Here is a 25023-nt window from a genome sequence, read left to right on the forward strand (position 1 = left end):
TGTTGCATCACTCTTTTTGGTCATGATTTCTAATCATCTTTAATCAACTTGTTTATATTGTACATAGTCCATTAGTCTTCATTATTCTTTAATTCTGCTTGGTAGTTTAGTTGGATTGTTTTAGCATAGTAAAGAGTTTGTTGATTGAAATATGTTGACTTATTTTTGTTAATAAATTCTTGTATTTTAAGACATTGTGTGAATTCATTCCATATGTGTGCAGAGTTTATGCTGTTCAATAATGCCAGAGCTCGTCTCACACCTTTCTATTCTGTCCTAATACCATCGCCTTAATGGGGCTGGTATTCACAGGACAATCCTTAACAGACCGGAATATTATTTGGTAAAATATTAAAATATTAATATTAAAATATTAATATTAAATAATATTCTCAGATTCATATTTACAACAGCTGTGAGCAGGAGATTAGAATGCATATGTGTTTAGTTCCTTGTCTCTGCCAATCACATCCTTTTGCTGGTTGCTCTGACAAACAAAAATAACCTGTCTGTCATGTAATTTTCTACCTCTTCTTCCATAGTTGATCGCAGGGAAGCCGGTGCCTATCTCCAGCAGTCTATGGGCGGGAGGTGGGGTACACTCTGGACAGGTCACCAGTCAAAAAAAACCTTTTAAGATTATTTTAAAAATGTCAAAATTTTTATTACTTTGATTAAAATGTGTATTTGGTCAAATGACTTGATTTTTGAAATTATAAGTTTAGGACTTTAGGCATGCACGTCAACTGAACTGTTGATGTGCATGTCTCGACTTTGGATTGACTTGGGACTTTAATGCCGTTACTCGGGACTTTGGTGGAAAGACTTGAGACTTACCTTTGACTTATAATACAATGAAATAGTCCCAGCTCTGCAGACTAGTTACATTAGCCTCAAGTCTGGGCCAGTGCTTAGGTCATGCTAATACATGGACCTTTAAGTCAAGGCTGCACAATCTATCAGCATCGTAATATCACTGTGCACCTTAATATTGCAAAGGAGAATTTGGAATGGAATATTTGTTGGTTGTCAGTCATGACTGCATACTTTGCATGTCAATATGATTTTCAGCCTGTTGTATAATGTCTCACAGCAGTAGATGTCCAGAAAAATGTATATGTATATATTTTCTGTGAGTCTGTGATACATCCCTACTTTAAGCATTTATCACTAAAGTCTGAGGTAACTATGTTCTCAGCGATCAGAGCTTGAATTAACATAATCAGATTAAACATACAGTTAAATACATTAACTAGCACATTACATTACATTACATTGGCACATTACATTATCACAGTAAGGTCATTTTGACACATTTTGGTGTAACTGTATCTAGACAATTTTCCAGCCTTTAACAACAAGCACAGTACTCATGTGTCCCTTGGGGATAATGAATTGCCCATTGCTTTTTGGGTAAACTTCAAAGATTAAGCTTGAAAATAACTTTGCAGTAAACTACTTCTGATCAAAAACAAAATGAAAGCCTGTCTCACCAAAAAAAATCTTGATGATTTGTAAGACCTTTTGGAAAATATTTGTACACTGATGAGGGAAACGAAAACACAATAGTAGGAGTATGATAGTCTGGGTCTGCTTTGTTGCTTCAGGACCTGGAAAACTTCCCATAATGGATAGAAACAGCTGCCAGAAACTCCTACAGGAAAATATCTGACCATCAGTGTGTGACATTAAACTCAAGCACACTTGAATTATGCAGCAAGACAATGACCACACCAGCCACATCTGTATGATATGCTTGACTTTAAACTGGCTCTTTATGCTAGGAAACCTATCCAGCTTGACTGAAAGTTCTTTAAAGAAGTGTGGGTTAAAATTCCTGATAATAACAGTTGTTGCTGCCAAGATGGCTCAATCATTTACTAGGTTTACAGTTACTTTTTCACATAGGACTAATTTGGTTTGGATAGGTTTATCCTCTTAACGATTGAATGTCTTTATTGGCAGCAAAATGGATCCGAAGTCATTTTCTTGTATGTGTGCACAAACCTGGTGAATAAAGCTGATTCAGAAATCCTCATTTGAAAACAGTTTTTGTATTTTGTATAGTCCGGTAATTGTTGTCTAATATTAACATTGTTTGATAGTCTAAAACATTTGACTGTGATAAATAAGCAATACAGGAACAATATGTACAGGGCAAAAACTTACAGCACTGTAACCTTTTTTTATAGTTCACATACCCAGCTTTATGTCTTATTTTGGCCACTAGGTGAGGCAAAGTCCCTGAAAAACATGCTGCTGTCTTAATTATACTCCTGAGCAGCAGCCTGTTATGCTACAGCCCACACAAATGCTGACATTTTCTCCTATCTTTGCACGGATACCAGTTTGCAAAACAGGAAAGCTAGCCTTCCAAATATGTTTCCGTATTCAGCGTTTGCTGTACTGTGTGACAGGTTAACTGGAACATGCATATAAGCCTTTATAATTCAGTCCACATTCAACAGACTGGCCTCAGCCGAGCCAAGGTGCCTATGTGCACTAACATGGTTTGTCAGCAAAGTGAAATGAGACAGATGTGATCAGGGTCTGCACAAATGGACTCTTTTGTAAGAGATACAAGTTTAGTGGGGTTGACTGCAGGTCACGGTTTCTCCCAAATCCCACCAGAGTTATGAGGGGATGCAGAGGTGAAACGCACATTTGGAGTATACTAAAATGGATGAAATCAAAAGTCAGAAGCAGATGTGTTCTCGCCTATCCCCACCTCTTCACTGCCCCCCCAAACTAAATAAGTCATGCACAAGATCTTTTTATCTGCACATGCTAACAGGTACTAGTGAGCTCAAGGAGACGTGAAGAACAAAACAGGGAGGGAAAAAAGGAGACAAAGCCAGAAAAAGAGCAGTGCCATCTCCATTGCAAAAAAAGTGAGCTTTTCTCTCCCACCATGGAGCAAGTTTAATGAAACCCTGCTCTTCAGGGTCTTATTCACACCTTAGCAAAAAGAAAAAAAAGTGCATAAAGGTGATTTTACTAAGGAAAAAAAAAGAAATGGAGAGGTGCTTGTGCACTTACTAAAACCATTATTAGAGATGGATGACAAAGAACACAGATAGGCTGGATTTAGATCAAAATTTCTAACAACAGCTTTTTGGATTTAGCGATTTAAAGGTTGTGTTATTTCCATTTAATCCCACACAGACATAGCACATATGCTTTGGCATGCAGCTTTGCACAATTCAAACCCATAGGCTTGCAAATATAAGACATTTTATGCCCTAAACAAAAGGACAAACACACGCAGAACATACATGGCATTAAAAAATAAATGCTAAATTAGCATAATTCATACTTGATCCAGCATAATCTCTCACAGTAAAATAACATCCTCACACACATACCAAATACACATTCACCTAGGCACACCAATGCTTCGTGAACAGGAATCACCGAGTGTGAAATGGATGCGGACCCACAGCCCTGGTGCCGTCAGCCTTAGCCAGCTGGCGGTGATCCCAGCTCTACCCCTCCACACCACTGCCTCCCCAAAACCCTGCATGCTTTGATATCAGCCAGCCCCTGGCTACCGAGACATCTGGAAGTTATTATTCAACAGAGCATGCCACAAAGCGGCATTTCCATAATGAAACATTATGTTTTATTTCAGCGGCCTGCGTTCTCCTTCTGATTACGTGCCGGTTACAACTTGTAGCATTTCTGTGACCACTGACCACATGTCTGTCTCCTCCATCATTCCTCTTTCTATTCATGGACTATTTATTTTCTACTCACTAGGAAATCAAGTAAAATAGCCATTTATTTGACCTTTGAGCTTTTACACGAAGGCTCATGCTATGTTGTGAATCATTTCAATTGCCTGAATTACAAAAATCTGAAGATAAAGGCCAGCCTATTCAGTTCCTGAACACCATATTTATACTGAACCGTAGATCCTTTGTCAAGACTACCAAAAAAACCCATACAGAACTTTTTCTTTTATTTGTCCTACTTCTGAATGGTTTTATATACTCACTCCTAGAATCTCAATGCCACTGAATAAGCAAAAAATAAAACATTTTGTTGTTTTAAACTGGACTTTGTTTTATCATTTTTTTAATATGAACATTTAAAAAAACATATGACTACCTTATGAATTGAAGTATTAGAAAGTGACTTTTTAAAAGTAAAACTGCTTATATAGTTTTCTGAATGTATATAATAATAATATCAACTTCTATTCTACCTACATGTGGAATACCACTACCTATTTTCACAAGTTTAGATAGGAGAGTACAGAGCGATATAAACAATTCCTGATATCGTAAGCGTTTTCATATCTTGAGGTAATTTACTTGTCCTCAGTAGTTACTTCAATCAGCTTTACGTCTGTCCTTACAAGCCTGTCCCAACAAATCTTTCTGGCTATCACAAAACTGCCATTTATTTGTAATACGTCCTAAGAATATCCACTGATTTTCAGATTTCTAAATTGTAACTTTGCTGAACAAATTTACATAATTGGACAAATCTGAGAAGCCTATGTGACCATTATTATAAGCAGCTGTATTTTTAAAGCAGTGGAAGTGGAGCAAGTTGTTTGCCATAGGCTGAAATGCTTTTAATGTAACCATCAATAAAAACGTACGGTGACTGTTTCTGTCATTGCAGTTTTATATAGAAAGGATTACAAAATGGAAACTACAGCCATAAGTAAGCGACACCTTTACTGTAAAAACATGTCCACTCCTCCACACTAATCCATTGGAATTAAGCAAAATGAATTACTTGAAGAAGGCATACGTGTGCATCTCTACAAATTAGAATATCATCTAATCAAACTATTTTAGTAATTCAATAAAAAAACTGAAAGTTCCACAAAGGTATATAGTATTCCAAACATATATTTCTGTTGGGTTTGATGATTATCGCTTACAGCTGATGAAAACCACAAATTCTGTTTCTCAAAAGGCTTTTATATTTAAGGAGACAAATACAAATGTATTATGAAAACATAAAACTTGCATTATGGCCATTTATGGCCTACAAAATCGTATGGAATACTGCTGATTTTACAGTGGTCCAGCAGACAGTTAATAACACTCTCCACGAGGAAGGTAAGCCACTGAAGGTCATTGCTAAAGAAGCTGGTGTCAACAGATCAAAACATATTGGCAGCAAAAGGTGTGCCAAGCAATAAGCCTTGAAGCCAGAAAGGGTTGTGAATCAAAGGCCATTCAAGAATTTGTGGGAGATTCAAAAGCTGTAGACTGAGGCTGGAGTAAGTGTTTCAATACACACAACACAGATGTTTCTAAGATGTGGGCTACAACTGTCATATGTTTTCTGTTAAGGCACACCTGAACAACATTAGAAGCATCTTACCTTGACTATTTCTCAATGGCCCAAGGTCCTCTTTTTAGATGAAGATAAATATTGCATTTCAGTTAAGACTGCTACATCATCTCTTTGTGTTGGTTATCTGTGTTTAATTTAGTTTACCATAAAATGTTAAAGCTCTTAGTGCTGCCCTCAGCTGACAAAGGATATGCTGAAATCAGTTTCCTACACGACTTGGCACCTGCCCCTACTTTTAAAAATACCAACACCTGGTTTAATGGTCATGGCATCAATGTAATTGCTTGGCCAGCAAACTTGCCAGACCTAAGACCCATAGAGAATCTATGCAGTATTGTCCCTTTCATGCCATGCCGCACTGATGCAGAAATTTATATGAAAAGAGCCCTGACAAAGTATTGAGGGCCTTAACAAACAAGATTGCAAGATTTCATCTTGACCATGAGTCTATTTAAGCAAAGAATGGAAGAACTTTGATTTTCATATTGTCATTGTAAAACCAAACTTTTCAATACTTGCTGTTCTGCTCCCTTCTGCCCCCTTATTCTGCTTTTGGATCGTCCTCTTTAACATTTTCTGTGACAGTCAATAATATTCCACATTAATTTCAGGTTCCAGAGAAGAAATTAGTTATTGGTAAGTTCTCTGAGACAACAGAAAAAGAAATAAAAAAATGTTTTACTTTAAAAGAGGAAGTGTTAAAATTGTTAGCAAATGGAACAACATTAATATCCACTCTCTGCCTTTCAAGGTACTAGGACATTCACAAAAGCCTGAAGGTAATCTGACTTTTTAGATATTGAATGCTGCTCCACATTTTGCCAGCCATCAGGTAGTTTCATTGGTTTGCTTTTTGCAGAAAGCGAAAATAATTGTCCAGTAAAATGAATACTGACATCAAACTAAAAACCCAGACAAAATTGACAGCAAAAACACCTAACACTGCTGCAGGCCAGCTTACATTACTTCAGTACCAATACTTATCATATCAAAGTCCTAACAATGCTATTTTTGAAACAAACCAAAACTTATGCTTACGTGAAGAGGGTTCTTGGCCAGCAGGTGACAGCTGAGTCCTACCAAAGACGTTTGCCTGTCAAAGCTAATACCTCAGTCACTCTGTTGCTTATTAGCCTTGTGTTTCTATGGCATAGAAAGATACACTATCTTCATTAAATAACGTCTCAGCATCACTTTTCTATGCATTCAACTGTAGCATAGAGAATTTGCTCACCAGCTGAGCTGGGCTGCCACATGTTGACACAATATTATTACTTTATCTCACTCAGCACTAAAAATCTGTCTGCGCTAATGAAGTTTCAATTTACTTGAGATGCTAAATGTTTAAAACTTAAAGCTGAAGGGCACTTTAACAATGTGATTTCCACAATATTGATAACAATACACACACAATTTTCAAATCTAGAGCAACACATATAGTTTAAATAAAATAAAAAAATGTGTCACAAAATCTGCTTAATTTTCTTACATGTGTAACACAACAATGTATTGAAAGAATATTTTCTATATGGCATAGACATAAACTGCAAGATAGGAAACAGCGTGAAAAGTTTAGGTGAGGTTTAATCAGTAATCATAACTTATATGTGGTATGTTTTTCTTATTTAGACCTGATCTCATGAAGAACCTATTGACCCCTGTAAGATGTTGCACCAAGTAAGTGAACACAGGCTCTTACTTAATTATTTGTGTTGTCATTGGTTTAATTTGATTAAGACTTGTGTGGTATCGACTATCTGATTTGGCCATGTGCTTCTGTATTCATGGGGACAGCTTAGCTCAGACTGCTCAGTCTTTGCCTAACCTCTGACAGCTTTTAAATAGAAACGGAAGAGCCAAGAACCCCTGGGGTCCACAGGCGCCGGATGTTTTCCAATAACAGCTTATGGCTAAGGGAAACATTCTCTACCCCATGTGGCAGTGTGATTTTATCACTTTTAACCGTCTGCCATTGCTGTTACTCTCACCCACTCTCTCTATTTCTCTAAATCCCCAAGGAGTTCTGACCTGATTCTGGGCTGTTAGTATCACCAGACCACTGGAGGAAATGTGATAGAAAAAGGCACCTTTGTGATGATAATTGAAACTTGAAGTGTGATATTTCTGTGTGTAACTTACCTCATTTTCATTTTGCCCCGATGATGACAGGCCAATCAGTGTCAGTTGAACCACAGTCTCCCAGACATTTGTGTGACGGCCATGTGCCGTCACTGTAAACTGAACCGGCTCATCTAGGTTGGCTCCATTTCCCATGGCAAAGATGGATCCATCTGTCCGCACGCTGAAGACGGGGTCAGTACTCTGGAAAACCACGGCCTCATTCCCCATGCAGTCGTCAAACTTCACTGTGGACAAAATAATTTACAAGAGTTTCATATGAAAACCATCAAGGCAATAACAATTGAGAAATAAAAATGGCACAAATTATGTCTGGTTGAGAGGCAGCTGAAATTGTTGTTCAGTCTCCCCGTCATACAAACACATACACACACACCAAAACAACAATGGACACAATCAGTGAGAGGCGAACATCATAATGAGTACTAATAAAAATTGCATGACACTATAGCTTTCCATTAGGTCAAAGCATTGCAATGATTTATTCTGTGTGTTACTTTCTAGAATTACATTATAAACAATTTACATATATATACTCTGTGCTTGCTGAGTCTTACTGCAAATGGTGTAGAGAATTAGTCTTAGATGAAGAAGCTACAGACATCACCGCCAATGCTTAATGACACTCCTGGTAAAGATGTGTAAAAAGTCTTAAAATGAATCCAACTTTTAAATTAAGTACATGCAGTTTGTGGGGGAAGTCCTACAACTACACAATTGTTTGTTTTAAACTAGATCACTGGTGACCTTCTAATTGACACTTTGCATTTCTAAAACATTTGACAAGGTCTGAGCATACAGAAATGATTTCTCTTTCCACAGTTCATATGTTTTGAATAATTATCCCAGTGAAAGACAAAGTGATGACCCATTTTCAATTGTCTGGGAGAGCTCAACATATTCTTCTATAAAATGCATTTCAGATGGCTTATGAAAGCATGGACTCTAATGAGATTCTCAGGGCCTTTGGATGATAAATAGGCCCACAGCTATACAGATCCTTCAGCATGCTTAACAGTACATATACGTTTGCCAACCTTACACAAAGGTTTACATTTGGGTGGTAGGACAAAAAAGGGTTTTTCTTGGAACATCTCCAAATGAAAAGGAAAAACATGACACATCAACAGAACACCATTCATACCATGAAAGAGGGTCTTGGCAGCATCAATGTCTTTTTTTTTTTTTTCTTCAGTTGACACTGAGGTTTTAGTCAAGGTGAATGCAATTATGAATAGTTCCACATACCAGTCAGTTTTGGCCCAAAATCTCTTGTCATCTTCTAGCTGAAGATGGAGGAGATTTATTTTTTTAGTATTAATGAGAGTTCGATGTATGCATTGAAATCAACCAATAAATTACTTAAACCGCAAAACAATAATACCGTTAGCCGCATAGCATGATTGCCGAGGTCATTTTTTGGCTTATATGACTTGGGCAACTATGCTGTGAAGCTAACGATATTTTAAGATGTTCAAGCCAGAGTTCAGAACTTAATAGTCAGAAAAACTGTGGGGTCACCTGAAGTAGTCTATAGACAAGAGATGTCCTCACATTATTTATATTTTGAGGACTTTTACAAGGTAAAGTGGAATAATATTTTCAAATAGAGCATTGGATGCTAAATGAGTCCAAACAAGGACTAAATGATGAAAGTAAACATAAAAGTGCTTTAACTTAGTATAAGTTTAGGCAGCGGCGCAAAAAATGGGTATATAATATATGTGACACATAGGGGTGCCAAAGTGATGGCGGCAAAATTATTTCTAGTGTGCATTTAAGAGGTACTTGCACATGTGCAAATGATATTGTCAATAAAAGAGGCTAGATTAAAAAAAAGAAATTTCATGCTTTCATATGTGGTTTGACTGGAGTATTTTTGAAACTTCCTTAACATAAAGTTCATGTCATTCAGCTGTGAGTATTGAGAGAAAGAAGAAAAGAACACAGAGAAAGATTCAGGGCAGACAGGGGAAGGCGACAGGTTGGTCTAATATTAGGTGGAAGTGCAGTAACAGCCACTTAATACCAGGTGATTAGTTTTAAAATATTATTTATATTGAAAAAGTGCAATAGCAAAATGTCAACTTCAATTAAAGCTATTAAACATTGCTTGTTTGACCATGTGACTTAGCAGAGAAGAACACAGGTAAGGGGTGAGGGAAACAGAGAGGTGCAGAGGAGGAAGAGGGAGAGGAACAGAGAGGTGTAGATGAGAGGTGTGGGGCAAGGCCCTACTCAGAAAATCCATCTGTGCCTTCACCACACAAAATGGGGGACTCACTGAGGCAGTACATGGTTAGGAATGGCCCCCGGAAATGTTCTGATGCTCCATATCCAAGATCAGACAAGAGTAAAGGTTTTCTAGAGCATATTGTTTTCATTTACTGTCCAATGGAGAGAAAGTGGAATGGGATTGGTTACTGTACTCCAAAAGTACTAACACAACCTATTGTTTTGCATGTAAGCGTTTTAGTGAAGCTAGAGCTGCTGATACATGCAATGTGGTGGGTTATAATAACTGGCGGTGTCTTTCAAAAACCTTGAAGCACCATGAAACCAGCGGTTATCACATAAATGCTTATCTGATATGGAAAGAATTGACATCCCGCTTACTCCTAGGTAAAACTATTCATAGCGAATTGCAGAAAGCCATGGCCACTGAAAAGACACACTGGAGAAGTGTGCTGACTCGGATGATCAACTGCTTACTCTTATGTGCAGAAAGAAACTTGCCATTGAGGGGAAAAATGCACAGTTAGGAAATCCTAAAAATGGAAAATTCCTGGGTATCCTTGAGCTCAGAGCACAGTATGATGTCACACTGGCAGAGCATCTTAGAAACACTGGATATCTCACTTGGTGCACTCAAAATGAAGTTTTAGATTCAATATCAGAATGTGTTTTAGGTCAAATTTGTGCTCAGATCAAAGCCTCCAAGTACTTTGCAGTGGAACTGGACAGCACACCCGATATTTAAAAGCAAGAGCAGTCTTCAGTTATCATAAGGTATATTCATATAGATGAGGAGAAGAAGAAGGTCACTATTACTGAGTCTTTTGTGGGGTTTGAAGGACACAACTGGGGAAAAGGCCTCACAGATACACTGACGGTGGTGCTGGATAGTCTGGATTTGGAGTATTTTTAGGGGGCAAAGTTATGACAATGGTTCTAATATGACAGGAATAAACAAGGGTGTCCAAGCTTTAATACAAAAGAGATGTCCAGTGGCTCTGTTCGTCCCCTGCTGTAGCCACAGCCTGAACCACACATACTGTCTTACCTTTTTCGGCACTCTGCAAAGATCGTACAACATATGTTTGTCTTCTGTGAAGAGGTTGGATATTCTCATAGTATTTGTTAACATCACACGGAAGCCTCTGAGTGACACCAGGTTGGACACAAAGCTAGACTCTGGCAAAGCTGTACCATTCCAGTTGGGGGGGATTCTAGATGCAATAGAAAAGCTTAAAGAAGTAGCAGGAGACAGCTAAATTGTCTGAGGCAAAGTTACTATCTGATGAGATTGTAACTATGGAGTTACATGAGAGATATCATTCAAGAAGCAAGCCATCAGCTGAAGGGTTACAAGACTCTTGAGAAGTTAAATTTCCTCATACAGGATAATCTTGATTTGGTGTTCCCAAATTTCTAACCATGCCTTTAACGGTTTCATCTGCCGAGAGATCCTTTAATAAGCTGAAGCTTATCAAAACATACCTTTGTTCTAGTATGAGCAATGATTGCTTGACCTAGTTAGTAGTGATCTCCATTGAAAACAGTGTGGCAAAGTCTATTTTATTTGATGCCATTCTTCTTGGGTGAGTGCAAAGGCACGACATGTAACAATTTAGTGTCAACATTCTTACAAAGAGTACAGATTGTTGTTCATATATCATAATTTCATGTTTCCAACACAGAATGTATTGAGCTCTGGGTGTCACTGCTGTTACATGTTATTACATTATTCTACATAATCTTTTTTTATTTTTGATTGAGCTGATCATCTGTTGTAATATGTAACAGAAAATAACACTCTGTAATAAGTCTTGTACTTTATAAGTCCATGAATAAATAAGATTTGTACACATCAACTTAAAAAATATATATATTTGGTCGGGGTGCCAGCAATGTGTCAGCATACCCTTCAAAAAGCAAGTAGTTGTATCCTTGAGTTTAAGGGTACACACACGTATGCAACTACGTTAGCACAACTTGTTCATTATTGTGTTTTTCAGTTCTCACTGCACTCGGTGGCAAGATGAACTTCGCTCTCATCCAGGCTTGTTTGTCACAGTTCCAATTGTTTTTTTAATTATCGCTCTGACTGTAGATATGGGCAAGATTACAAAGCATGCCTATAAGCATGGAAAGAGATGCAAGTTATTTAGATGGCTGCTGGTCAATTACTTCTCCATTTCGTCATTCTGTGTTTTTCCAGGTACAAAAAGAAGTCTTCTACTACAGGAGGGTTGATGCAAAGTGTCATTTTGTAGCCATCTCTGGGCCACTTTGGCTCCTTAAAGAACTTGTCTATAATGCAACTGCAGACTTCTGTAAGAAAATATGTTTATGTGATTCTGATAATAATATCAATCAGCATGAGGAATCAGAACCACAATCAGTGGAAACAGGGTATCATATAAAGTCTTCCGAAAAATAATATACAGTTAAAATATATATTGGAAATTGGGGATTTGCATTATAAGTCATTTGCAAAAATAATTAAAAACACAAAACTACCAAGATAAATAAAACTGCATTGCAAGTGTTTAGTACGTGTGCATGAAATGGTTTGTTTATGGGTATGAAATGGAAGCAGGAAGTGATAAAATGGCAACAGGTAGGTTTGAAATGGAGATACAAACTCGCAAAGGCACTTACTGATCCAGAGCCTGTTTTGAGAAGTATTCCAGCAACAAAAAGCTATTATTAGCATTTGATTACTACATATTTACAGAAAAATGACCAGTATTTAAAAATATATATATTATTTCCACATGGACTGGTTTAATTTTTGGTGTAAATGTGATCAAAGAAACAAGAAAACTTATGAAATCTTTCCAAATATATAGCTAACAATTTTACCATGGATTGATCTAAATTTTGCATTTTAACATTTTTATTCGAAATACTTACTCCACACAATGATAAATAAGAAAGAAGAATGTGAACCTTTTACAACTCCTAATTAAAATGTAATCGGAACTGCATTCTTTAGATAAATATTCTCAATAAGAAACAATGAGAATCATCAAGACATACTTGTAGTCTTAATCTCCTATGAAAATCTAAAATGTCCATGAGAGGAGGAGTGAGACGAGTATATTTCATTCTGACCACCTGTCCTCATTTACTTCCTCCCTCATGGCACCTGCCTCCTTCTAGTCATCTCTCTTGGGCATTAGTCTAGACAACATATTGTAGGAAACCTGAGCTGAAAGATGCAATTCACCTCGGTATCTTCTCTTTCTCTCCTCCTACGCCTGCACAACAGCTAAAACAAGGTTCCAATTACAGAAAGTGTTTGTGAGTAAATCCGTCTTTTTGTTCCATCCGGACTAAAAGAAGCCTGTGATCATGTCAGAACCCTCCAGATGTCCAGGCAGCCACTCTTAACTCTTTCAAAAAGGACATTCATTCCCTGACAGCTTCCATCAACTGTAGTAGGTGCTGCACAAGTGTGCTCTCCTAAACAGGTTTAGGTAGGAGATAAGAGATGGATTGTATTAACAAAAGCAGTACACATGCTTTTTCTGTTTGTATTGCTCATCAGGTTCACCCCAAACAAACCTCTAACTTGCCAGTTTCTGTTTGTCTCAACTGCTTTTCTTTTTGTCAAATCCCATTTTACTTCTACCCTTTCATTATTGTTTGCAGATTTTCAAAGATTAAATTTGGAAGGTTGAGCTGACAATAACAAACACACAATTTGGCAAACACAGTTATACACAAATTAAATTTGGGAAGGCTGCCTGAATATATTAACAAGTGGAAGAAGTTAAAAATTCAATCTCAAAGTGTTGCTGCATACCTAAGTTGTGGTAGACTGCATGTGAAAAAATACTAAAACCCAGTGAAAACACACACACAGACACACTCATAGACAGGCCAGTAGTAGTATGTTGCCCTTTCTCCCTCTGTCCACCAATTACTTTCTTTTGTTTTTTTCTGAGCTAGGCACACAGCCAACAGTGCAGCACTATTGCAGCTATGACTGCTAGAGGCATGCAGGCTGAGTCTACACACAGAGGGAATAGCTAATTTAGAGGTCAAACTAAGTTGTGAATTCCTCAGACTTCATTTTATCCTGAAACATCACAAAAAAACGAAAATAAATTATTTCAGAGTCACTATTTGAAAGACTATATGTATTAACTCTAAAATCAGGCCCAATACAGCATGCCCTGTGGTCAATGAAATGAAAGAGATTGGTTCCAGTCTGGCACCATCACTACATTTATATTGCATTTTAAGTGTTAATATCACTTGAACCTTTTCACATTTGGTCACACTAAAACCTCTAATTCCAGTGCACTTTATAATTGTTTTGTAATTTTATATCACAGATCAACAAAAAATAGGGCATAGCTGCAAAATGGTAGGAAAAGAACACTGTATTTAAAATTTGTGGGTGCATATGTATTTAGCTCCTTGACTGAGTACTTAGAACCACCTTTCATAACTATAACTGCAGCTCCTTTGTGGTATGTCTCTAAAACCTTTGTTCATTTAGAGACTGAAATGTATGCCTATTTTGTGTAAAATATCTCAAGCTCAGTCACATTGGGTACAGAACATCCATAAAATCAATAATCGATTCTTAATTGATTATCAATTGAATTTAGGTTTGAATGTTGACTGGGTCATTATAACATGACTTACTTTGTTCTAAGCCATTCCAATGTAGCTCTTGTAATATGTTTAGAGTGGTTATCCTGTTGGAAGGTTGGGCTTCATCACAGTGTAAATTTTTTGCAGCCTCAAACATGTTTTCTTTCTGGATTGCCCTGCATTTACCTCCAACATCTTCCATCATCTTTGACAAGGGTTCTGTGTCCCATTGTTACCCTGTAGGTATAGTGTGTTCAGGGTGATGCACAGTGTTAGTTATCCACATACATATAGCTTTTCAAAAGTTTAATTTTGGTCTTATCGGACCAAAGCCCCTAGTAACACCCGTTTTCTTGTGTCCTCCCCATGGTTTGTGGCAAACTTTAAACATGATTTCATCTGGCTTAACTTGAATGATTGCTTATTTTTTGCCAATATCCCCTAAAGTTCAGTTTCTTTTCAAATATGCAGCTAATCGTTTTCCTTATGACAGACGGTCCCACTTGATTTGTAGATCACTGCAACTTCTTCAGAGTCACATTGGCCTACTGGCTGCTTTTCTGAATAGGTGGATGGAGAGGTTTTAGTATGTTTGCAGTTCTGTTTATCTATACTATTAACTATACTATTACAATTTTCAAATGGTGGATTGAACAGTGCTTCAGGAGATATTTTAAACTTGGGGTATATTTTATAACCTAATCGTACTTTAAACTTCTCTACAACGGTATCCCTGATATGTCTGGTGTTTTATTTTGTCTTAATGATGGTGGCTCCTCACCAATGTTCTCCAAAAGACATCAGAAGCATTCCATGAACAGCTGTATTCATACTGAGTTTAAGTTACCAATCAGTGGACGTCTGCAGCTGGTTATCCAAGTAGGGTGGGTAGAATTTAAACAGAATCCACATTTTGTATTTTAATTATGTTCTTTTCATACATCCTTCCATACATCTTTTTCACAAGTAAGCACTACGTTGTGTTGATCTGTCCCATAAAATACATAGATGTTTTGAGGTTGTAATTTCAAACAATTTAGAACATTTCAAGAGGTATGAATATTTTTTACAGGTCATTGTAACTTTCTTCCATTTCTCTGACATTATCTCCTCTCACTCATTGCAATAAACCAAGACTAGTTTGTCTAAAAAGTTGCTGGCTGAACACTCGTACTTGTATTCCCATGCAAGACATTGTTTATACTGATTTATCTATCATAGCATAAACGTTCAACATTTTAAAACCAACTTATTCTGTTATGGCTTTTATAGATGACATGGGATTGTTGAATAAGACTAGAAATCTGTTTGTGAAGAAAATAATAAAATGATACCCAAAGGTGAGATCGCTCCATCATTTTATGTGTTTCTGTCAATTTCCTAGCAATTTAAATAAAAATAAAAAGTCTAGTAAAAGAGAAATATGATGAAGTTCAGCATTAAACCTGTTTTTATTTCTTAATATCTAGAATGACAAGCACAACACATCTGTAAACAAACAACTCTTTCAGGAAAAATCTGTAAAAACCTAACTCAATAAGTCAATTAATACCAAAGATGTAACTGTAGGTGGTAAGAGTAATCACACTTTGTGTGCGTAGGCATTTATTTTCAGTGATTGCCTGCATGTTTTAACAGTGAAAAGCTGAACTAACAGCACCAATACCCACACACAAATGGATTGACATGCTGCACATTGGGTACCCAGAGGGTCTTCTTCCTGCACCAATTAAAGAAAAAGACAGTGCCAACTTTACTCGTCCAACAACACACACATACACACAAACAAACACACAGACCTCCAATAGATCTTCTTTCACTCAGTTGGGTCAATACTGCTATAAGAGAGATTATAAAAATCAGCCAACAACAAAGCAATGAAGCCCAACGGCACAGTGCTGCACATTAACAAGTTGTATAAAGCAATGGGCCCTGGGTGTGCATTGATCTGGCAAATAAGACAGACACCCCAGTGAGCCAAACAGCCAGCCAAGCACTTCTCCATTGTCTAGTCGATGAGAACAGTCACTCTCTGAAATGTGGAAAATTCTACCAGTCCAGAGCACCACAGTAGGGAAATATAGTTTACAATTCCTTCATCGTGATTGTTCTCAAAGCTGTAATATAATAGTTGATGTGATGCTTGAATGATATTCTAAATCAAAGCCCATCTTTGCCTTTTCCCCCCATCTTTCTAATTAAAGCACCCCTGATCTCACCTAAAGGGAAGGACAAAGAAAGGAGGAATGAGAAGATGTGACCTTTATGCGGTGTTCTTTGGACAGCCTGACGGGAAGTAGCTGACAAGTGTTGAAAAGGAAGTGAGAAAATTAAAGAGTCATGAGAGAGGAAAAGTTGAGGAGTAACAGGAAGAAGAAGGTGAGAGGAGTGAGGGCGGGCCAAAAGGGAGATGGATGAGAGGAGGGAGAGCATGCGGAGGTGAGAGAGTGCAAAGAAAAAAAGAACATTAAAGAAGAAGAAAGAAATAAAAAGATATGTTGGGCAGATTATGGTTGCAAAAGAAATATCTCCTGAGGCAACACTGTTTATAGCTGCAGCCATTTGAATTGTTCAAAGAGCGCTGGACTGAATGCTTCAGATGTCACCTTGCCCTACAAAACAGAGAAGGAAACACTTTTATGGGCACTGGATCAGCCTGATACCTGTTACAATCAGGCTCATTGTGAACAAGAGCAGGATGATGTGGGAGGAAAAAGCTGATTAGGCGACAAGATGAGGTGGAGGCTGGGGAAGGCTGCGGATGGAGGCCTGGCACCAGGCTCCTGGCTCGGTGAACTGGCTCTCACATATTCACATTGGAATGGATGGGATGCTCAGATGGCTGTTTAAACAGGTTAATTGGGCTGGCCTCCCGAGAGATCGGGACAGATGGAAGGAAGGATAGAATGAGAGAGGAGAGAAAGAGGGACCAAAAGAGCAGCAAAGGAAGAGTGACAGAGCTTTGCGAGATCTGGTGAAAAAAAGATGGTCGGAAGCACCAATGGACGGAGAGAGATGAGTGTGGCCACTGATCACAGGCACTGCAGGGAGTGTGCAGTCTAATCAGAGCAGTGTAGAGCTGTGCAGTGAGCTCGGCCCTCAGCGACTGACTATGCAGAGCCAAGTCTGCTGTCCACAACTGATAGACTATGAAGGGGGAACAAATTTGTGATGGAAGGCTGTTCACCGCCATGTTAGAAGACCATTGGGGAAAACGACTCACTGAAGCCAATCATGAAGAGGGGGTCATCTCTCAGTCCTTCCAAGAAACATTAAAAAAGGATGATGTTGGTCATCTGTCCCTACAAAAAAACAAAACAAAACAAAAAAAAAACTGTAGAAGCACATGACATAAACTGCATAATAACTACTTGATTTACCATTATTAATAATATTAGTAGTTGTATATTGCAAAACATGCTTATTTTTCTAAGGGAAACTAAAAAAGAAAAACAGAGGGACATAGAAAAAATTAATGCAGTAAAGTTGCAATTTTTGTTATTTCCTTTTCTGTCCTTTTAATACATTAACTCAATTGTTTATATACAAATGTACTTATCCACCGAATTATGTACTCTTTTATTTATTCAACTCATATAAACTGCTCAAAAAAAAATAAAGGTAACACTTAAACAACACAATATAACTCCAAGTAAATCAAACTTCTGTGAAAAAAACTGTCCACTTAAGAAGCAACACTGATTGACAATACATTTCACATGCTGTTGTGCAAATGGAATAGACAACAGGGGGAAATATTTGGCGATTAGCAAGACACACTCAATAAAGGACTGGTTCTGCAGGTAGGGACCACAGATCACTTCTCAGTACCTATGCTTTCTGGCTGATGTTTTGGTCACTTTTGAATGTTGGTGGTGCTTTCACACTCATGGTAGCATGAGACGGACTCTACAACCCACACAAGTGGCTCAGGTAGTGCAGCTCATCCAGGATGGCACATCAATGTGAGCTGTGGCAAGAAGGTTTGCTGTGTTTGTCAGCGTAGTGTCCAGAGCCTGAAGGTGCTACCAGGAGACAGGCCAGTACACCAGGAGACATGGAGGAGGCCGTAGGAGGGCAACAACCCAGCAGCAGGACCACTACCTCCGCCTTGGTGCAAGGGGGAACGGGAGGAGCACTACCAGAGCCCTGCAAAATAACCTCTAGCAGGCCACAAATGTGCATGTGTCTGCACAAACGGTTAGAAAGCGACCTCATGAGGATGGTATGAGGGCCCGACGTCCACAAATGGAGGTTGTGCTCACAGCCCAACACCATGCAGGACTCTTGGCATTTGCCAGAGAACACCAGGATTGGCAAATTTGCCACTGGCACCCTGTGCTCTTGACAGATGAAAGCAGGTTCACACTGAGCTCATGTGACAGAGTCTGGAGACACCATGGAGAGTGATCTGCTGCCTGCAACATCCTTCAGCATGACTGGTTTGGCAGTGGGTCAGTAATGGTGTGGGGTGGCATTTCTTTGTAAGGCCGCACGGCCCTCCATGTGCTCGCCAGAGGTAGCCTGACTGCCATTAGGTACCGAGATGAGATCCTCAGACCCCTTGTGAGACCATATGCTGGTGCGGTTGGCCCTGGGTTCCTCCTAACGCAGGACAATGCTAGACCTCATGTGGCTGGAGTGTGTCAGCAGTTCCCCAGACCTGAATCTGATTGAACACATCTGGGACATCATGTCTCGCTCCATCCACCAACGTCACGTTACACCACAGACTGTCCAGGAGTTGGCGGATGCTTTAGTCCAGGTCTGGGAGGAGATCCCTCAGGAGACCATCCACCGTCTCATCAGGAGCATGCCCAGGCGTTGTAGGGAGGTCATACAGACACGTGGAGGCCACACACAATACTGAGCCTCATTTTGACTTGTTTTAAGGACATTACATCAAAGTTGGATCAGCCTGTAGTGTGTTTTTCCACTTTAATATTGTGTGTGACTCCAAATCCAGGCCTCCATTGGTTAATAAATTTGATTTCCATTTTTGATTTTTGTGTGATTTTGTTGTCAGCACATTCAACTTTGTACAGAACAAAGTATTCAATGAGAATATTTCATTCATTCAGATCTAGGATGTGTTATTTGAGTGTTCCCTTTATTTTTTTGAGCAGTGTACATTTACTCATACATTTAAATACAGTGGTAGTCAGAAGCACCTGTTGAGGGCCCTATGCTGCCCCTTGCCTAAAGACTACTGGACATAGGCACCAGCCCCCTCCTCATTCAGTGGTTGACTTGGATGTACTATATGCTTGGAGCCACTGTAATTCAGTCTCTGGCAGACATGTTTGGGACAAAACTAACTGGTATGTGGAACTGCTCATCTGGAGTAACCCTACATCATGATGTTGCCACGGGCATGTATTAAGGTAATCATGGGGGTGTTTCAATGATGATCAATGATGACAGTTTGGAATTGCAACTCTCAAGTTTACATTCTCACTTGTCACAATAAAGGTGGCAAAAGATTTAAACTGATTTATGGTGGTCCAAAAAACCTAGAATTTTAATGGGGATGCATACACTTTTAAAGAGACTTTAATTATTCGTTTATTTTCCACTTCATCCATTTTCTTTATTTACATATGTACTAAGTATCTTAGATTTTAATATTTTTTTACTAAGTATTTAATTCATTAAAGGTACACCACTTTGATTAGTGCTGGATCCTTAGTTCAGGATCTAAGGATCCTGAAAGACTTGTTCTTGAAAAATACTTTTTGCTAACAGGTGTAAAGGGGAAAAGTGAGAGAAATAAGCAGAGAAATAAGCTTATTTCTGATCAAATAATCAATTTGTCTTAAGCTTTTATTAATATAATTATATGATTGTAATCATAAGAATATAAATTACTCCTACTGCTTTCAGTGTTACCAAAATATGAGCAATGCTTTTATATTTCCTCCCTATGTCACGATGGGGTTTCTGGGTGGACCAAAGCGCAGATAAGAGCTTGGGAGCAGCATATTGAATAGTCTTCAGCTTTATTCAAAAATTACATAACATATCAAAATTACTGCAGGAATTAACCAGCATCGAAATCCAAAAACTTACATCTGCAGGCTCTGCAGGAACATGGTACACATAGCATAGTCGAAGGTAGTGCCCAAGTTGTGAACGAAGGAACCAGCAAAGAACAATGAAACAAAGCCAACTAATATACTGAGGGAGAACAAAGGCAGGTAATCAAAGGAACTAAGAACAGGCATGACAAAGAGGCAGGGAGGCTGAAGGGACAGGTGGAACTAATGCATAGGCTAACACATGGCGAAGGAACTAATTAACAAATAAAGAGAAATACAGACCAAGCAAACTTATAGTCAAAGATAAATAATCAAAAGAAGCATAAGAAAACTAGAATAACCATGAACTAAAGGAAACAGAAGAACAACAACTACCTAAGACCTGGCAACCTAAATATAAACAAAGAACCCATAAAGAGACCCAGATTACAAAAGTAAGCAAACCTAAAACCACACTGACGGAAACAACTGGAAACAAGCAGAGAACATGAGGACTAGAATAATTACAAACGTTTACAAGTGTAAACAATAACTAAAGCTGACCTAACAGGAGGGAGGACTAGAACTATAGAAACTAAACATAAAGAACCATGCTAAAAGGGACTACAACTGTAAAGGAACTAACACAGAGAAAGTAAGACTAATAAACTAGAAAAGTGCAAAGAGAACAAATACCTAACCATAAATAAACTCACAGATACTACACGGGAAACTGAACTAGGAAATCCAAGGAAACCAGAGCACTACAATACTGAATAATAATAATAATAATAATAACAATAATAACAACAACAACACAGAGAAAACCATACTAAGTCATAACTAAGAAAGCAACAATAACCAAAGGAGCAATGAACGAGGAGAGTGACAACACTAAGAGGAAATAAACAATCAGGAAGAGGAAGTAACCAAAACAACCACGATTACCAAAATACTAAATATAAACATCTTAGATAAAAAGTAACTAAACACAAACAATGTCCAAACCCTGACACCCTACTTGTAAGCTCAGATTTGTTTTGTCTATCATGTTTGTTGTTGGTACTGTTTGTTACTGTAATGTCTTCTGTTTTATTTTAAGGTAATGTTAGTATAGTCATATTTGGTGTTGTTTGTCCTGGAAAAAAAATAATAATTAAAAGACCAAAAAAGACAAAGCAGGCACCAGACACTGAGTTCTTTCAAACCTTGAGTTATCTTCAATAACAGACCACAAAGAGCACATCAAAGCAAACCACATTGCAAAGAGCAAAAGTGTTATGTATTACACTCATATTAAAGCTACTCTTCAGTCAAATGCGTACACCTGCTTCAATGACAGCAACATTTAAAAGCTGCTTGTGTTGGTTCACATATCAGACTGTTTCATGTTTTTAGTTTATTCTATGTCCAAATATGCTTGGAAAGTTCACACAAAGAATCAGCTGGAGTCATGCTTGGTAAATACAAAGCGACAAAAGAGTTATTGAACAGAATGCTGTTTCTGCACCCACAGGCAAAAAAAGGTTTTATTGGTAAAAAGGAAATAAAACAAAACTTCTGAGGAAACCTATCTGGCAAAAACAAAACGCTCATTGTGTGTGTAAATGAGAAAAGTGCTCTTCTCTTAAAAATAATAATTCCATTCTGTGAACCCATCAGCTTTTAAATGTAATTATGAAACAAACTCCTACACTTTCCCAGCATTGTTTGTACAATGAAGTCAGTACTGTTGTGGCAAAGTGTGCATCATGAAGCAAATGCAGAGATATCTGTGTCCTGGAAATGGATGGACTGTGTTGTCTTATGTAAAATTAATCAGCTTTACTCTGTGTTTTGTTTGGCTGAACATCGATACACTTTACTTCACCGCTCCACTGTCTAAAAATCCAAAGTGTCAGCATAAAATATTAGTATCTTGGTTTGCTGTTGGTGTTGTTTAGCATTAAACTTTAACTGAGCCAAGAATTGGATACAGGGATGGACCCAAGAAAACTTTTTTTCTGTGGAGCAAATGTTGAGTCAAGCAAGCATATGTAAAAGTCATAAAACTCCACACATTTGTTTATTGTAAATTTTACAGTCAGCAAAATAACAACTCTGATTTAAAACAACAAAGAATGGTGGAATCTATAGTGTTGCTGTACAGACTTATTTTTAATGTGCTTTGTGATAAACATCTCAGAGTACGTGTGAATATTATTCTGATTAAGAGTTATTCACCTTGAAATGTGCTAGACACTTTAATTTGCATGGACTGAGTGATAGCAAAAGAGAAAATTCCACCATTTTCCTAATTAAGATGAGTCTATACTCAGAAGGTGAGGGGAAACTTATCTAAAAGTACTCATTAAGCTTACCTGACTAAACCGGCCTTTTTACTGGCTGACATTTGTAATACAAAATGATTGTACTGGTAATTTGTGTTTAAATAATCTATCGATGCTTTTTGTATTATTGCAGCTTTTTATGTTTAATTTACTTTTATTTACTTTCTATTTTTCACGGTGGCGCAGTTGGTAGCACTGTTGCCTTGCAGCAAGAAGGTCCTGGGTTTGATTCTTTCTGCATGGAGTTTGCATGTTCTCCCCGTGCATGCGTGGGTTCTCACCGGGTACTCCGGCTTCCTCCCACAGTCCAAAGACATGCCTGTTAGGTTAATTGATCACTCTAAATTGCCCTTAGGTGTATGAATGAGTGTGTGCATGATTGTATGTGTGTTGCCCTGCAATGGACTAGCGACCTGTCCAGGGTGTACCCTGCCTCTCGCCCATAGACTGCTGGAGATAGGCACCAGCTCCACCGCAACCCACTATGGAATAAGCGGTAGAAAATGACTGACTGACTGAAACTGAACAGTTTAATCATTGTTTTACACTAAGCTGTCAAATAATCCCAGAACAATATTGTCTTGTATTGTTGTGTACTATTGTTTTTACAAACTGAAGACCAACACAAAGTACTGCCTAATTATGAAATGGACAATAAGACAAGGATTTAAAATTAACAAATACAAATCTGAAAAGTGGTTTAATTTGTACTCAGCCCCTCAAAACCAATATGATTATAGAATCACCTTTTGCTGCAGTCACAGCTGCAAGGCTTATAGAATATGTCTCTATCAGCTTTGTAAATCTAGAGACTAAGATTTTTTTGGAAATGTTTTATTCTCTTTGGAAATCAGCTCAATTTGCATTTAGGTCTGAAATAGAATGAGCTATTCCATGACACGAGTATGCTTTAATCTAAAACCATTACACTGTAGCTCTGGCTGTATGTTTAGGGTTCCAATCCAATCCAACTTTATTTATAAACACCATACAGGACCAACGTGCTATTTATATAAAGAAAACACCAAAATGAATTGACTAAGTAACATAAAACTGGGATAAGAGCAATCATACAATACATACAAAACAGGTAAAACTACAAAACTGTAAAAATAGAGACGAAAATCCACAACTTACAAAGTTGGCTTAGCAGGAACATGGTACAAACAGCACATGACGTGGGTAGAGAACAGAGTTGTAACGGAGGAACCAGCGAGGAACAAACAAAACCAGAGAGCTTATGAACAGAGGGAAGTGAGGTATGAACCAATGAGACACAGAGGTAGGTAATCAGAGGAGAATGGAGAATAGGTGTGACTCAGGCTGCAGAGAACTGAGGGAGTATGAATAGTGGTAAAGGAGACCAAACTAGAAAACAAAGGGGACATAAGATGTAACATAAAGAGAACTGACTATTGTTGGGACCCACAGCCATGGATTTCAACATTAAACTCCGGTACGGACTTTTCTGGAACTTTCAAAATAAAGTGCATTAACCTTCTTCTGGCACAGCCAGGAAATGGGATAACTGCGGACTTCCTGTGATGTCACTACCCAAATAAAAGCTCAGCTGTTGCTACATCCGCCCTCTTCCACACGGCCTTCCAGAGGGACCGGATAGGGGGGACAAAGCGCGCTGATGTCTCTTTGCTGGCAAACAGACATAAACTCTTCAACTGGATCCAAGGATGTCATATGATCATCGATCATATGCAAAGATAAGTACGAATGAAATACTGTCTGTGTATCCGGTATTTTCATTCATGAAAGGGGAAATTAAGGAGTTGCTTACTTTTTTTCCTCTGAGGCCTGTGAAGCAAATTGTCGCAGAGAAGTTCCCTACAGAGATGCGCGGTCTCTCAGTCTGGAAGGAAGACAACAGAGACCCCATCACCGTGCAGTGGCGTTGGCAGACAACGAGCCATTCTCCTTCAATAGCTGGAGGTTAGCGGGAAGCTAACCCTTTTGTTCACAGAACGAACGCACCTTCTGATCGTGAGAAGCTGAGGAGGTTAGCGGGAAGCTAACCCTTTGTTCACTGTGGATACCTTCTTCAAACATCATCGTCGCTTGGACAACATTCCTCACCACAATTCATGAGGTTAAGTGTTTAGGCAGAATAATATAGAAGTGGTTTAGATTGAAATGATCTGAACGTCTTCATTTATGAAGTTTTGTTTTGTTTTTGTGAAACTCGGCTATCTTAGTGCTAGCAGGCTATCTGCAGCACACGTGCCGGTTTGTGTTCTTTGTATGTTTTCAAAGTTAAGACAAACTTTATTTAAAGGGTGATTTTTAAACAGAACATTAAACATAACGTGCCGTCCACGCTTATGCATTTAAACCCTTATATTAACCGAGGTATTTTAAAGGTATGTGTTTGT

General features: G+C 38.2%; 1 protein-coding gene across 3 annotated transcripts in view; it reads right to left on the reverse strand.

Annotated features, from left to right (window-relative positions):
• Positions 1 to 25023, reverse strand: part of LOC124869914 (cadherin-4-like) — a 395423-nt gene that overhangs the window by 121387 nt on the left and 249013 nt on the right. For all 3 annotated transcript variants that reach the window (XM_047368168.1, XM_047368176.1, XM_047368160.1), the window contains one exon: positions 7459 to 7685. In XM_047368168.1, coding sequence (XP_047224124.1) covers positions 7459 to 7685 — 227 coding nt within the window. The remainder of the gene's footprint in view (positions 1 to 7458; positions 7686 to 25023) is intronic.

The sequence above is a fragment of the Girardinichthys multiradiatus genome, chromosome 1 (genome assembly GCF_021462225.1).
Source record: "Girardinichthys multiradiatus isolate DD_20200921_A chromosome 1, DD_fGirMul_XY1, whole genome shotgun sequence".
NCBI classification, from domain to species: domain Eukaryota; kingdom Metazoa; phylum Chordata; class Actinopteri; order Cyprinodontiformes; family Goodeidae; genus Girardinichthys; species Girardinichthys multiradiatus.